The 13,713-nt window shown below is 38.6% G+C and overlaps 2 protein-coding genes across 7 annotated transcripts in view; one reads left to right on the plus strand and one right to left on the minus strand.

Moving 5' to 3' along the window:
- Nucleotides 1-933, minus strand: part of LOC133125897 (transmembrane protein 241) — a 32,650-nt gene extending 31,717 nt beyond the window's left edge. For 3 of the 5 annotated variants that reach the window (XR_009708483.1, XM_061237616.1, XM_061237615.1), the window contains exons 1-2: nucleotides 720-933; nucleotides 114-160 (exon numbers count right to left, since the gene is read on the minus strand). Coding sequence is in view for 2 of the 5 variants with exons in the window: in XM_061237616.1 (XP_061093600.1) it covers nucleotides 114-160; nucleotides 720-791 (119 nt within the window). In the remaining 3 variants the exon portion in view is untranslated. The remainder of the gene's footprint in view (nucleotides 1-113; nucleotides 161-719) is intronic. The other 2 variants (XM_061237618.1, XM_061237617.1) reach the window with 2 other exon arrangements.
- A 4,687-nt stretch (nucleotides 934-5,620) lies between these two features.
- mix23 (mitochondrial matrix import factor 23) lies at nucleotides 5,621-11,201 on the plus strand. Of its 2 annotated transcripts, none has more exons than XM_061240065.1 (5): nucleotides 5,621-5,872; nucleotides 8,706-8,831; nucleotides 8,922-9,068; nucleotides 10,489-10,548; nucleotides 10,654-11,201. In XM_061240065.1, exons 2-5 carry the CDS (start codon nucleotides 8,721-8,723, stop codon nucleotides 10,702-10,704), a joined length of 369 nt encoding a protein of 122 aa, XP_061096049.1. In that variant the 5' UTR covers nucleotides 5,621-5,872; nucleotides 8,706-8,720; the 3' UTR covers nucleotides 10,705-11,201. The 2 variants fall into 2 exon arrangements, with proteins under 2 accessions (XP_061096049.1, XP_061096048.1); XM_061240064.1 differs by having other exon boundaries at nucleotides 5,623-5,895.
- Nucleotides 11,202-13,713: the final 2,512 nt, after the last annotated feature.

Genomic DNA, 13,713 nt, shown 5'->3' on the forward strand with positions numbered 1-13,713 from the left:
CATAGCTAGGTGCTAACATCATTCATACATCAGTGGACATTCAGAGTCGCCAATTTGAAACATAAGAAAGGGGATGAAAAATAAACAGAATGGAGCAGGATATTACCACTTACCCCTGAAATAGAGTGGGAAACGTGAATTTCAAGACAGACAGGACATACTGTAAAGCAAACAAAAAATGTATAGGCATTCACGACTGTAATAAGCACAAACACACAAAGGGAAGCAGGGTCACAATGTTTTATGATATTATTCTTTCATCTGAAACCAGTTTGCTAAATGCAATAAATTGCAAGCTTTCTATGTAGTTACGCCATACAGGAAATCGTCGTGTTGTCATTACAACGCAAATAAGGAAATACCGTAAAGGTGCGTACGATTAATCGTGAATTAAATACTTCATTTTTGCTGAGGTTAATTCCTTTCTTTAAAGATGAATCTGTTAATCTCACAGCCGTGTCGTACAACTGCAACTAAGCTGTGCTTTGTTGAGAAACCGAAGTGAAGTAATGACGCACAGAGCCAGGAAATGTCAGATTTTCTCACTCACTTACACTCCTACTAGCGAGTAATGTTTAACCATGGCTCATTTCGTAAAGTAGTCCAAACTATTCTGAAAGAAACTATACTGTTATTTGCGCTGAAGCAGACAGAGAACTGATTTTAGAAAGCATCTTTAACGGGACTAAAGTCGCCAGTCACTGATAGTTAAAACTCACCTTATTCGTGAAATATGAGATCACAAAAAAACAGCAAAATATGAGGCCAAGTAGGTTTTGCTTCAGTGGCATTTGTTTTAGACGTGTCTTCCTCTCGCAAATTAGAATGATCTTATTCAATAAATTTGTATAACATTTCAGCAGGACCTGTTGTGGTTTGGTAAGGCTATTGAGTCAAGCCATTACGGACACGTTGCTTTCTGCCGCCCACCAATGAGCTAAGCTTCGAAAGATGTTGATTTCTTAAAGGCCCATACGCATATAGTATGAAGTCAAAACAGTGTCAAAAGTATAACTCAAAGGAAAAGGGAGACTTTTTAAAATTCCATTTTGTTTTAATTGTTATTATTTTCATTATTCTTGACTTAAAAGTAATAATAAAAAATTATTTGTTGTCTATTGCATGAGCAGATGGAATACTACTGCCCACTCCACTAATCTGAAAAGTATCAATTGTACAGCGCTTTGGATAAAGGCGCTATATAAATTCCAACCATTTACCATTTAATCTGGAGATGGCAATAGACCACGCGATTGATAAACTATAACTCTCTTCTTTGTTATAGGCCTAGTACTACCACTGGTTGCAACTGAGCTGTTGTCTTCGTCTTATCCTCCCATTCAGCCTGGCTATCTCTTCCTCATCCTCAATATTGCTGGAGGTGCTGTTCAAAAGAACAGCTGTTCCTTATCATTAAACCCAAAAGGGAAACTTGTCAGCCGTTTTAACTGCGCTGTTTAAGATCTATCTCTTTCGCAAAAATGTGGTTTGTAGGGAATTCCATTTTCTGATTGTATAATGAGCTGTAGCCTTCGTAAATAAGACATGAATTGCAGGCAGACTGTGACCGCACCAACACACTCTCATCAAGCCGCATTTTGTACTTGGAGCTTCATGTATGACCCATAGTGATGTTTTTGCTGTGTAGCTTAATGTACAACAAACAGTTTTAAAAAACATGGATTTGCCAACTGTGTCAACTGTGTTTTCACTCAGACGAGAGCTTCTTTGAAAGTCCTCTATTTAGATGTAGGCATCGCATGAAAATATTACCAGAGCTAGATTAATATTTTTTTTATACGAACACCATTCAAGCCTTGCCTATGACTACATATCATAGTGAAATTTCTGGGACATACTAGCAATTTCGCCATTAATAACAGGAGTTAGATTTCACCCTGTGGATGGGGGTGAATTAACAAGGCGGTGGGTACGCCTACCATAACTTAAAAAGTTCACACAAGGCATTCAATACAATTCAATGGTATAGGATACAAACACAGTCTTTAATGTGTTAATTGATTTTTAAAAAAAAGTTTCATAGCCTACCTATATCAGTGAAAATCTATGTACATTAAGACTACGATGTCACCATGTAAAGATAGGGTTAGCTATTTTTCATTGATGTTAAATCCAGGTACATATAGGTTAGTTACAAAGATCAGGTTGGACTGATCCAATGCATTGGTATTGTCTATTGACAGCTGGCTATTAATTTCATTTTTATTTCCAACATAGGCCTATATAAAGTTCCTTACTCATTTCTGTGAACAAAGGTAACTGTTGATTGTTTGAGCTATCTGTTCTGCATTGTGTAGTGATGTGTGTTTTACATTTTGTAATTTGCTATAATAGCCTACATTGATGCTTAATAAACAAAGATATTGGGGAAAACATTGAATGCTCATTAATAGGCTTAAACCGCACAAGGGGAATAAATAAAACCGTATAAAATACACAATATAAGCTGTTCTACATCATCTGATACAGGCTTACATTCAGTAATTGCTCCTATGGCTATTTATTCGCTTTGTATAGTTTAGGCCTAATAATTTCCTATTCAGGAAATCTTGGCTTTACCCCACTTTCATATGTGTAGCCTTAAGAAATGTCATAATGGAATCTATTACATTCTTGCTTACACCTGCTGTTATTGGTGGTATAAGCAGCAGCACATTGGTACTACTTTCTATCACTGGCAGCATAAAACAAACACACCATTAGGTTTAACCCCCCAGGGGTGTCTCTGCACTTTTGACTGGTTAGCAATCCCAGCAACCTAGCATGCTATATGAAAACTGTGCAATGTCTTAGTCACTAAAAAACTTTATGCTTATGCAGTTATGACTGCTTATGGCGACATTGGCTCAGGTAGTAAGAGCAGTTATCTGGCAGTCGGATGGTTGGCAATTGCCGTTGGTATCTGAATGTGTGTATGAATGGGTGAATGAGAGGCATCAATTGTACCGTGCTTTGGATGGAGGCGCCATGCCACCATTTACCATTTATCATTTACATACATTAGAATTCCTTGGCATACACACACAATGCAGGATCTGAAAAGCACTGCACTTGCAGGTAGCCAAAACAAACTTTTGGCAATATCTCCCGAAATATTTATAGAAACTCCTGTCATTCATTGGAGACAAAGAGATCATAGTTCTGAATGTTTAAGCTGAAATACGTTTCTCAAGTTCAAATGCAATCACCAGAAGTCTGTGTTACATTTTGACCCGTGTTAGATTTGGCCCTGCTGTCCATTAGTTTAGGCTAATCTTTATGGAATGGAATTGGTGGAGAGATGCATTTATTCCATTTATATACTGCATGTTATTAGCTCATAGAATTTCGCTTACACATTTTACAAAAAAATAAAATGTCGGCAATTGAGAACCTATTGACCAAATAACATTTTACAAAAGGAATGAACTTATTGCAGAGCTAACACCCATCACTCTTCCAAAACTATTTAATAAAGATCAGCCTAACTGCTCGCAATAATTCTTTCCCTTCTTTTTTTTGGTCCCTTTTTATTCAACAATGAAATTAGATTTTCTACTGAATTAACCATTTCAGAGTTGTCTTTGGGCCTTGTTGACATTTATTCATATTTTAGAGTTCACATTCTACAGTTCTTGCTGAAATGCAAAAAGCTTGTTGATTGTACTACTTAAATTAAATGTGAGAATTTTTCAATAGTTCAATAGAATTATGAATTAATTCACCTCTCATTTTGTCGAGAGAAAATGAATTGATTTCGCTACATTAGTTGTCATACCCCTCTATCCCAAAGTGCTCCATGAGAAGGACACACCATCACCCCCAGATTGAATGCATGTCCAGCTACAGCAAATATAGCAATAATGAGTAACAAGTTTTTCATACTCAGGGGGCAGCCCATGGCATAGGTGACATAGGTGGCCTCAGGTGCAAAATGCCAGTGGGGCACCACAAGACAACATTTTTTTAACATGATAATACACACTATCCTTCCTTTGAGTTGCAGCTGCAAAGTGAGTAAAAAAATGACAAAATTATCAGGTGCACAAGGCAGGAAGCGACACAAAGAAGAGGAGCAGAAGAAAGAACAATATAAAGGTAAGATTCACCATGACTGCGCATCATTAATGTTTTGTTATTTTCAATGAACTTTTCTTCAAAAAAGACTAACTAGTGGCTATACCAATCTAAAATCTTGCCTAGGGCTCCTACATTGTCAGTGCCTGCCCTGTACATACTACAGTATATTTGCCATTTTTAATCTGTATACGTTCAAATACGGACCACACTGAAGTGAAAAGAAGCATTCTTTTAGAAATTTTCCGTCAAGTTCTATTGTTTCTTTTCCTTGCATATAGTGAAAATGCCGTTTTGTTCAGCTTTTAACTGCTTCAGGCAGTTGGAATGTATTTTCTCTGTTTTTTTTAATTAGCATGCAGTCTTATTGCTTCTATTTTATGAGAATAAAAAGGTAATTAGGTGTGACAGGTTGCAATTGCTACTTGTTTGTGCTTGCCTTATTCAGAACAATGGCAGATGCAGGTTAGCTTTTCCCTTTGGAAGACTCAGCCTACATGCCTATGGTGTGTTGCCGACTGGGTCTATTGGAAGGGAGTCGAGAATAGAGAAGCTTGTGTGCAGCCAGAAGGCAGGAAAATGTTTTAATTGTTTGATGGATTTTAACATTTCATTGCAAGAGTTTGGATTACGGATTAATAGACTTTACAAATATGGAGTATGAGGTGGTAGAGGAAGGAAAAAAGGAATTGAACATTAACATGATGAAGGAAGTGGATGCGAATGGAAGTTTATCAAATCTTGTTTTTAGTGATCCCCTGAAGTGAAGCGATTTGAGAGAAAGGAGATTGGAATGGAGCAAGAAAGCAGTCTCTTAGAATCTGTTCTCTTAGAATTTGATTTGAGAAAGAGTGTTTTTAGACTATGTGAGGGCATACAGGATGAGGGCATTTCAAAGGGTGTTTTTAAGATGTTTTTGGAATATTGTGACATGTGGCAGCTGTTTCTCAAAACTAGTGCACAGATGGAGTAGGTGTGAAAGTGACGGGAGGGAGAAAGTAAGTTAATTAAAGAACAGGCTATATGTTGTCATTGTGGGAAAATATGAAGAAGGTGCAAAGCAGCGTGAGAGGTGGAAAATGAGGTGGAAAGGATGAGAGCTCAGAAAAAGATGTTGTATGCGGAAACAATGAAGAGAGTAAGGGTAGAAAAGGGAGTTGGGAGGAAAGGACAGGACAGCGTTGGGACAGGGGAAAAACAATAAGGTGGATATGAAAGAGAAATTGTAAATTGGACAGAAGAAACTTTTACTGCAATGGTTATTTCCTGTGCAAGTAAGATTTAAACGAAATCAGAGAGCACCAGGATGGTGGTAGACACAGCTAGAGAAATCTTGGCTATATCTGATGTAAAGGGAAATGAGATTCAGGGAATATTTGAGAAAGGGTTTAGGGGTAGCCAGATGCCAGTGAAATAAAGATATGGTGGGTTTACATTTAAAAAAATGTTTTTCAATTACTATTCATTAAAGAACAGAAGCAATAATACATCCAGTTGGTGGCGGTAATGCAGTATATACTTCGTTTTACACATTCCATAAAAACTCAAAAAGAAGAAGTGGGTGACGTCAGCGCCATTTGGTACATTTCTTTTTCAGTACATAACATCTAATATAACTAAGAAGTATCTTTATTAGACAGTACATATTTAAAAGGTTTAGAGGCTGTTTCGGACAGGGGAAGTAGTAGGATTCATTTTTTTTAAGTTCAGTCTGGCATTGCTTCGGCCAGTACTAACGTAGCAGCATTGAGGACCCCTTCGTCTATCATGGCGGCGCCCAGTGGAACTCTAAACTGTGAGGACTTTTCAATGTTTCAGGTAAACTTAATAACTATACACTTTTCTGGGGTTGCAAGACTATGCTTTCCCTAGTATTTTAGAAACCTGCTTTGCAGAAGCGGCAGGCAGCTTTCTACTCCGACTATAACGTTACATTTCACGATGGGAGCGAGTGACCCTCACCAGCTTGTTCAAAACCCACCCCAAATTACTTAAAACGAGCTTTAACCCAAATATATTGTCCCATTTAGGTGTTTGAAATGGATGAGACTAGAAGAGATCACGTTTGAATGTTTTCTTAAATTTTCCTCCTTTTCAAAGGTTTTTGTTTATTTTAACAGCAAAATGTAGTCTATTGAGGCAAGTGTTTTGAATGCGGTTACGATATTTAAAGAGAAACTATGCTCACAACCAACACAGTATAATTCAGTATGTAGGCTACTTGTCTTTAGAATGTCTTGTATTACTGTGCACCCTTCCAGTAATTGTAACTGCACATATTGCTTTTCTTAGAAATGGTCAATTTGGTCTGCATTTTAGAATTTCTTTCAATACTGTGGACCCTACCAGAAGCTATTCTGCTAGCTTTTCTAACCTCCTTTTTTAGTATTTTTTAAAATCTCCCCCCAGTTTGCCCCCCGCTTCAGTTGCGTGTATCCACGCTGCATAATACATTTTTCTCTTTCCCGATCATTGCGGTCTTCTCGCTAATTTGTCGTAAAAAATAAATAAAATCTTGATACGATCTAGCCTTCTAGTGATTGGCTGGAGAGTTATGAAAATTATTTATTTAAAATGGGTGCACCTTGACACACCGCTCTTCCCCAAATCCAATACTTACTTATCTTTGTGAAATGTGTTATCGAACAGAACAAAGAATATTTCTAGTTTAATTTAATACTGAAAAGTATTAGACCATATGATGCAAAACAATGTTCTTTAAATAAAGAATGACACAACTGATTTAATATTAAACATGATTTAAAGCAAAAAAGTATCAATCAACGCTTGAATGCCACAGCCTATTTGAGTATTGTTGCTGATCATATGCATCCCTTCATGGCCACAATGTACTCATCTTCTAATGGCTACTTCCAACATGATAATGCGCCATGTGATGAACTGGTTTCATGAACATAACAATAGTTCAGTGTTCTTCAGTGGCCTTCCCAGCCACCAGATCTGAATCCAATAGAACACCTTTGGGATGTGGTAGAATGGAAGATTTGCAGAATGAATGTGCAGCTGACAAATCTGCAGTAATTCCATGTTGCATAGAACAGAATGGCAAAGGAATGTTTTCAACATCTTGTGGAATCCATGCTATGAAGAATATAGGCTGTTCTGAGAGCAAAGGGAGGCCCTACCCAGTGTTAGTATAGTGTTCCAAATAACACTATAGTGAGTGCTCAGTACATGTGTATATACAGTCCCATCCAAAGGTATTGGAACAGGCAAGGTCAATTCCTTTGTTTTTGCTATACACTGAAGCCAATTGAGTTTGAGGTCAAAAAATGTACATGACATTTATTTCAGGTTTTATTTCCTGGTATTTTAATCTAGATTTGTTAAACAGCTAAGACCACAACACCTTTTGTAGCAGACCACTCAATTCTTTGGTGAGCAAAAGTATTGGTTTTGTGGATGTGATGTTTTTAACTTGTTGAAAAACCTATGCTCTTGTAAATCGCTTTGGATTAAAAACGTCTGCTAAATGTCCAAAAATGTGACTGACAGGAGTTTCTTGTTGCCCAGATGTGTTAGATTAATTGGTTAAACAATAAGTAGTTCTGAATGTCTACTCTTGGTTTTAGCCTTGGATGTGGCCTGTGAAGACTGCATTTTGTTAGAAAAGATAAGCCAACATGAAGACCAGAGACCTGTCTTTGGGGGGGGGAAAAGCAAGCCATTTTGAAGCTTAGAAAAGAGGGGAAATAGATCAGAGCCATTGCTCAAGCACTTATACAACAACTTGGAATGTCCTGAAAAGAAAGAAACCACTGGCGTACAGGTCGACCAGGGAAAACTACAGCAGTTGATGACAGAAACATTTTGAAAGCTCTGAAGAAAACACCAAAACATCAGTCCATGACATCACAAACAATCTCCAGGGCAGGGGTGAAGGTATCTCAATCAACCATTTGAAGAAGACTTAGAGAGCAGTAATATAAAGGCTATAACCCAAGATGCAAATCACTCATCAGTAATAAGAAGCGGAAGGAAAGATTACAGTTTGCAAAGAAGTACAGGGATGAGCCACAAACATTCTGGAACAAAACTTTATAGACTGATGAGACCAAGATTAAGTGATGGAAAGGCCGAAGTGTGGTGAAAGAAGGGATCGAAGGGACATACAAGCTCATCTGTGAAGCACAGTGGAGGACGTGTCATGGCTTGGGCTTGCATGGCTGCTTCTGGAGTGGGCTCACTAATCTTTATTGATGATGTAACTCATGATGGTACCAGCATGATGGATTCAGATGTCTACAAAAGCATTCTGTCTGCCAACGTCTGGAGAAATCCATCCAAACTAATTTCAAGGAACTTCTTCATGTGACAATGACCCAAAACACACTGCCAATACAACAAAGGACTTCTTTAGGGAGAAGACTGACCAAGTCAAACTGACTTAACCCAATTGAGCATGCATTTCCTCCTTCAGGACAACTCGATCTGAACAAATTAGATCAATAGTAATTTAGGGTTGCAGGGCAGTGATTACTGCCACATCTGTCTGCACCTCTCCTGTCCATATCATAGACACAGGTAACCCTCAAAGGTGTGACACCCTATGCAGTAAGGGATTATTTTAATTTCCCCTCACGTTCTCCATCTCTTGTGTCCACCAGGAGGTGCTAAAGCTAATGCGCACTATTGATGACCGGATTATTCATGCTCTGAACACCACTGTACCCACGGCCTCCTTCAAGGGCAAGGTGGATGCTACGCAGACCTGTAAGGAGCTCTATGAATCTGTAAGTGTATTTGTATGCCTGTGCGAGCATCTGTGTGTCTGTGTGAGTTTGTGTGTTCAATTCTTAGTGTGTGTACTGTTTCTCTTGCAGCTAATGGAGGCCCACAGCAGCCGGGATAGAGCCATAAAGACATGTATAGCCCAGACCTCTAGTGCGGTCAACCAGTTGTACGAGCAAAGGGCCAGGTACAGTGACAACCTGTCACTCATCAAACAACTCAGGAAGGAGCAAACCAAGGTAATATCCCCCTGCGCCACACACCACAAATTTTCATTTCAAATATTCATTATTACTATAACATAGGAGATCTGATCCATTACATTGCATTACATAATTTACCAGATGCTCTTTTCCAGAGGGATTACAGTGTAGCAGAAACATAAATGCACTCACAGATTATTATGAGCAATCATATCATACCAGACATTGCTAACAGCATAGGTTTGCTTGAGAAGGTGGTTGAGACTCATTTATTTTGCTCCTATGCTGGCACTGAGCTTAAGAGCAGTGCAAACCAGGGAAAATTGCATTTTTATTCAAATTGGGTATCGAAAGGGTTAAATAACATGCTAAAATACAGAACATACTCAGGCTAATCTACTGTAACCTGGGAAGCTATGTAGGAGATGTGTGTGCGTGAACAGAGGACAAAGACAAAGTTACTGTGTTGGTTGTGTTTATGTACTAGTATCAGTGTGGCTGAAGAACCTAATTTGTACTATCACTTATAGCAGTGGCAAAGAGGGAAGTGATTATGCCACTGCTATAAGTACACCTATCATATAATGAAATATTAAGTGTTTATAGACAAGTTTATGCAGTATAAAGCATTTTTAATCATGATTACTAGGTGGTTGATATGGCGTTGCTAGGTACTTGCTATGTGGTTGCTATGGTGTTGCTAGGTCATTGCTAAGATGATATTAGATGTTTGCTATGGTCTTGCAAGATGGTGGCTAAAGCGTGTTAGGTGGTTGCTTGGTGGTTGCTAGATGGTTGCTCAGTGGTTGCTAGGTGGTTGATAGGCATTTATAACAGCCAGTTAGAGAAGTGAGATGTTAATTGAAGTATATGAAGCATAAAAGCATTTTTGTTGAATGAAAGTCTATGATGCATATAACCATTATTTATACTTAGAAGAAGTGTTTAAGCTGCTAGGGTATTTTGGCCGCCAGAGCCATAGGGACTGAGGGCTTGTGCAAACAGGTTTATAGGTATGCCGTCAACACCCACCAACCAAGTAAGGTCAGATGAGGCTGCTGTGGCATTTCAGTGGACCTACTTAAATTCACTATTAGCAGCAAATTAATGCAGGTGGTAAGACACTCAGCTGCTTGATCAGCTGATTAATAAAGGCCACTGCTGCTGAGAAAACACACCCAGCTAATTTGCAATTCTGTAGTAACCACTGTATAAATTCTGAGGTTATACTACTGCATGCTAAGCATAGAGCAATAATTTAACAAAATAACAGCACAAGATAACAAGTTACTTTAAGTTACACACACAACTAGCTACGAAGATGTAGGACCTGGTCTAATCACCCACTGCACAACTGATTTAATGTAGTGTTCATTTGATCTTTATTTCGAATGTGGTAAGGAAAATCCATGTAAAACCCATGTGTGTTAATGTCTAAACGGCACTTTATTTGCAGTTAAAACTCATGCAGTCAGAGCTGAATGTTGAAGAAGTGGTCAATGATCGAAGCTTGAAGGTGAGGGAACATTCCTCCGCTTAGCCACTGTCCTATCGGGTATCCGTACTCTAATTTATGTACACGTTGTATATATTAAACTTATGCTGATGTTTCCTTTCTCAGGTGTTCCGTGAGAGATGCAGAATCCACTACACCCCTCCAAAGGTCCAGTGAGAAGGGTCTGGCTGGTTTCGTATGGTGTGGAGAAGTTTTTCCTACAGGTGTTTCTTGATTGGACTTGGAACCGAACTGTGGTGCCGATCCGATGGAAGATCACCTCCCGGAAAACCTCTTTTCTTACAAAACATGCAAAAGGATTTTATAACAATGAAGTGCTTTCTCATGACCATTTGTGTCCCTGGTTTGGTGGTGAGCGTATGGAAGTCCTGTGTCTTGTGTGTCCTGTGGAAAACCAGCTCCTGAGGAAGAGAGTCTAGGGCTACTAAGGATGGGGGAAAACATTGTGTGGCAAGATTGCCGCTGGCCGGGAAAAAATACTTGCAAAATCATTTGTAGCAAGATGACCCATAATCCATGGTTTCGGGTTGGGTTTTTGCACAACTACCAACAAGTGGCAAATGTGAGACTACTCCACAGCTGGGTCATTCTTTGATTTCTGTTGCAAATCATGTCCAAGCAATTTCACATTACATAAAACATTTTAAAACATACTTGTTGTCAGAAAATTGATTTGTTTTTATTAACCTCTATAAAGAACTGTCTGTGGTGTTACTTCTCGCAGCAATTTATAACATGAATTAAGGATGTGTTGTCCGTGGTGTCACAATAGAGATGAAACTAACACCACACACAAATTATTTTTAATGCGTTTTAAAAAGTGGATTTATTTAAAAAATGATACATTCCTCAGCTACTACCCCAAGCCATGAAAGCTTCCACATTTCTTCTGTTATCTCTATTCTTCACATGTTAATGAGAATGTGTTCATTTTCAGTAAATTAAGGGGAACATTGCAATGTGAAGCTTTGAACAAAGTTAATTTTGTCAGAACGTCTACTGTATGGTCATATGCGAATATGCAATTGCTCCGTCTCAAAATAATGAAATGTATCAATTGCATAGCTACTGACAGGTAACAGACTCCTCTTTTATCCTTACAGTACAGTAACATTACAATGTTTATGAATGTTCTTCAAAAAACCGTGGACGGACCGACCAATAACTAAAACTATACTGTCAGCAACACATGTCGATAAAGGACGCAGGCTAAATAATAGCCACATTTATTAATAATAATAATAATCATCATCATCATAATGAAAATGCCGCAAACAATGGGGAAATGATTAGCCTGCAGAACAAACTGCATAGACTGAAAACTCGAGTCATGAGACTCGTAAAAAAAGAAGCAACAATTTAATTATGACAATAAATGGTAAATCCATCTCACCACATATAATACAAAAACTATTTGTGAAATCGCTAAGTTATCGTACGGGAGAGCCAGCACATTTTTCACTTACTCAAAACAATGCGATTAAAAGCTATCAAACGTCGTTTCAGACGGCATATACTTGTCTGCTACAATAAGTCACATTATGTTTGAGGTGGGCGGCACGGATGGTGCAGTGGGTAGCACTGCCGCCTCACAGCAAGGAGGTCCTGGGTTCGAATCCCCGTCGGCCGGGGCCTCTCTGTGCGGAGTTTGCATGTTCTCCCCGTGTCTGCGTGGGTTTCCTCCGGGTACTCCGGTTTCCTCCCACAGTCCAAAGACATGCACGTTAGGCTGATTGGAGAGTCTAAATTGCCCATAGGTATGAGTGTGTGAGTGAATGGTGTGTGTGCCCTGCGATAGACTGGCGACCTGTCCAGGGTGTATTCCTGCCTTTCGCCCAATGTATGCTGGGATAGGCTCCAGCCCCCCTGCGACCCTGATCAGGATAAGCGGGTTCAGATAATGGATGGATGGATGGATGTTTGAGGTGATCACAAACTGTTCGTGTAGAATTTAAACAAACGTAAGCATCGTCAGATGTTACATGTGCGGAACATTTGTAAGAGTTATGGCACAATTATAACAAAGATAAATAAATCGTTAATATATATTATTTTCCATCACAAAAATCACATCAGCATATTCTGCATGGATGTTGAAACCAGCAAACGATTAGGAATGCCATTTCTTTTTAGTATATTTAGTATATAGTCCTCTCACATTCTGTAAAAAAGACAGAAATTGTGCCCCTTACAAAAAATCCATATCTAAAACTATTTAATGTCTATTTAAAAATGTCTATGTTGTTAATTTGATTACCACAGAACGGTTGTGAGCTGTATGAACAATCTGTGTTTAATGCATGTTCCCTCCTCATCAAATTCCTTAGTATGTTGTTACTGTTGGCCTTTTTTGAAACAGACATTTCAGCTCTATGATGCTAATGCAAGCTCATGATGAAAAAGAGCACTGCTGCTCCCCTACTGTTGGAACCTGCAAGTATTTCTGAATGCTTGTGAGAAAAAGCAGTTTCTTTGGAAAAACCAAAGATTTTTGCCAATTTGCAGCCGCCTGGTAGATCTCCTCAGGGGGGAAGCACCAAATACAACACAAAACCACTGTATATTATATAGAGAGTAATACCACATATCCAGTGTTGTGACCAGGGGTCTGTTGAATACAAGAAAAGTCTGATAATGATTAAATTCACTGAAAAATTAAAATGACAGCCAAGTTGGTTTCAATTGCGGAATTAAAATATCTTGAAAGAATTTTTAAAATGATTAAACATGAATTATAGTAAAATGTAATTTGTAATGTTCTATTGAACTAAGCTGTTCTATTGAACTAAGCTAATGGCAAATGTTTTAGGAAAACAGTTTAGTGTACCCTTCAGTCTTGGGCTCACTGCTTAAATATGAGGGGGCAATCCTTGATAACCTGCCACATTCTGCCAAAGATTTATCAGCCCTTCATTATCATTATCACACATTCCTTGTTTTTTGGTGTGCCAGTGATCATGTTAATAAGCACTGTGATGTTCTCTTTTGGAAATTCTTTTAAATGGACCACAAATTTCCTGATCAGGTTATTGTCTCCTGACACCAGCATCAGTATTGGCTACGTTGCCCAATCTGAATCTGACCCTCTCTGACACTGTTGTACTTAAAGGTACAATAGGTAAGATTTTTGTGTTAAAACATTGTTACAAGACCATTGTAAATCCC

The sequence above is a fragment of the Conger conger genome, chromosome 4, assembly GCF_963514075.1.
Source record: "Conger conger chromosome 4, fConCon1.1, whole genome shotgun sequence".
Taxonomy (NCBI): Eukaryota; Metazoa; Chordata; class Actinopteri; order Anguilliformes; family Congridae; genus Conger; species Conger conger.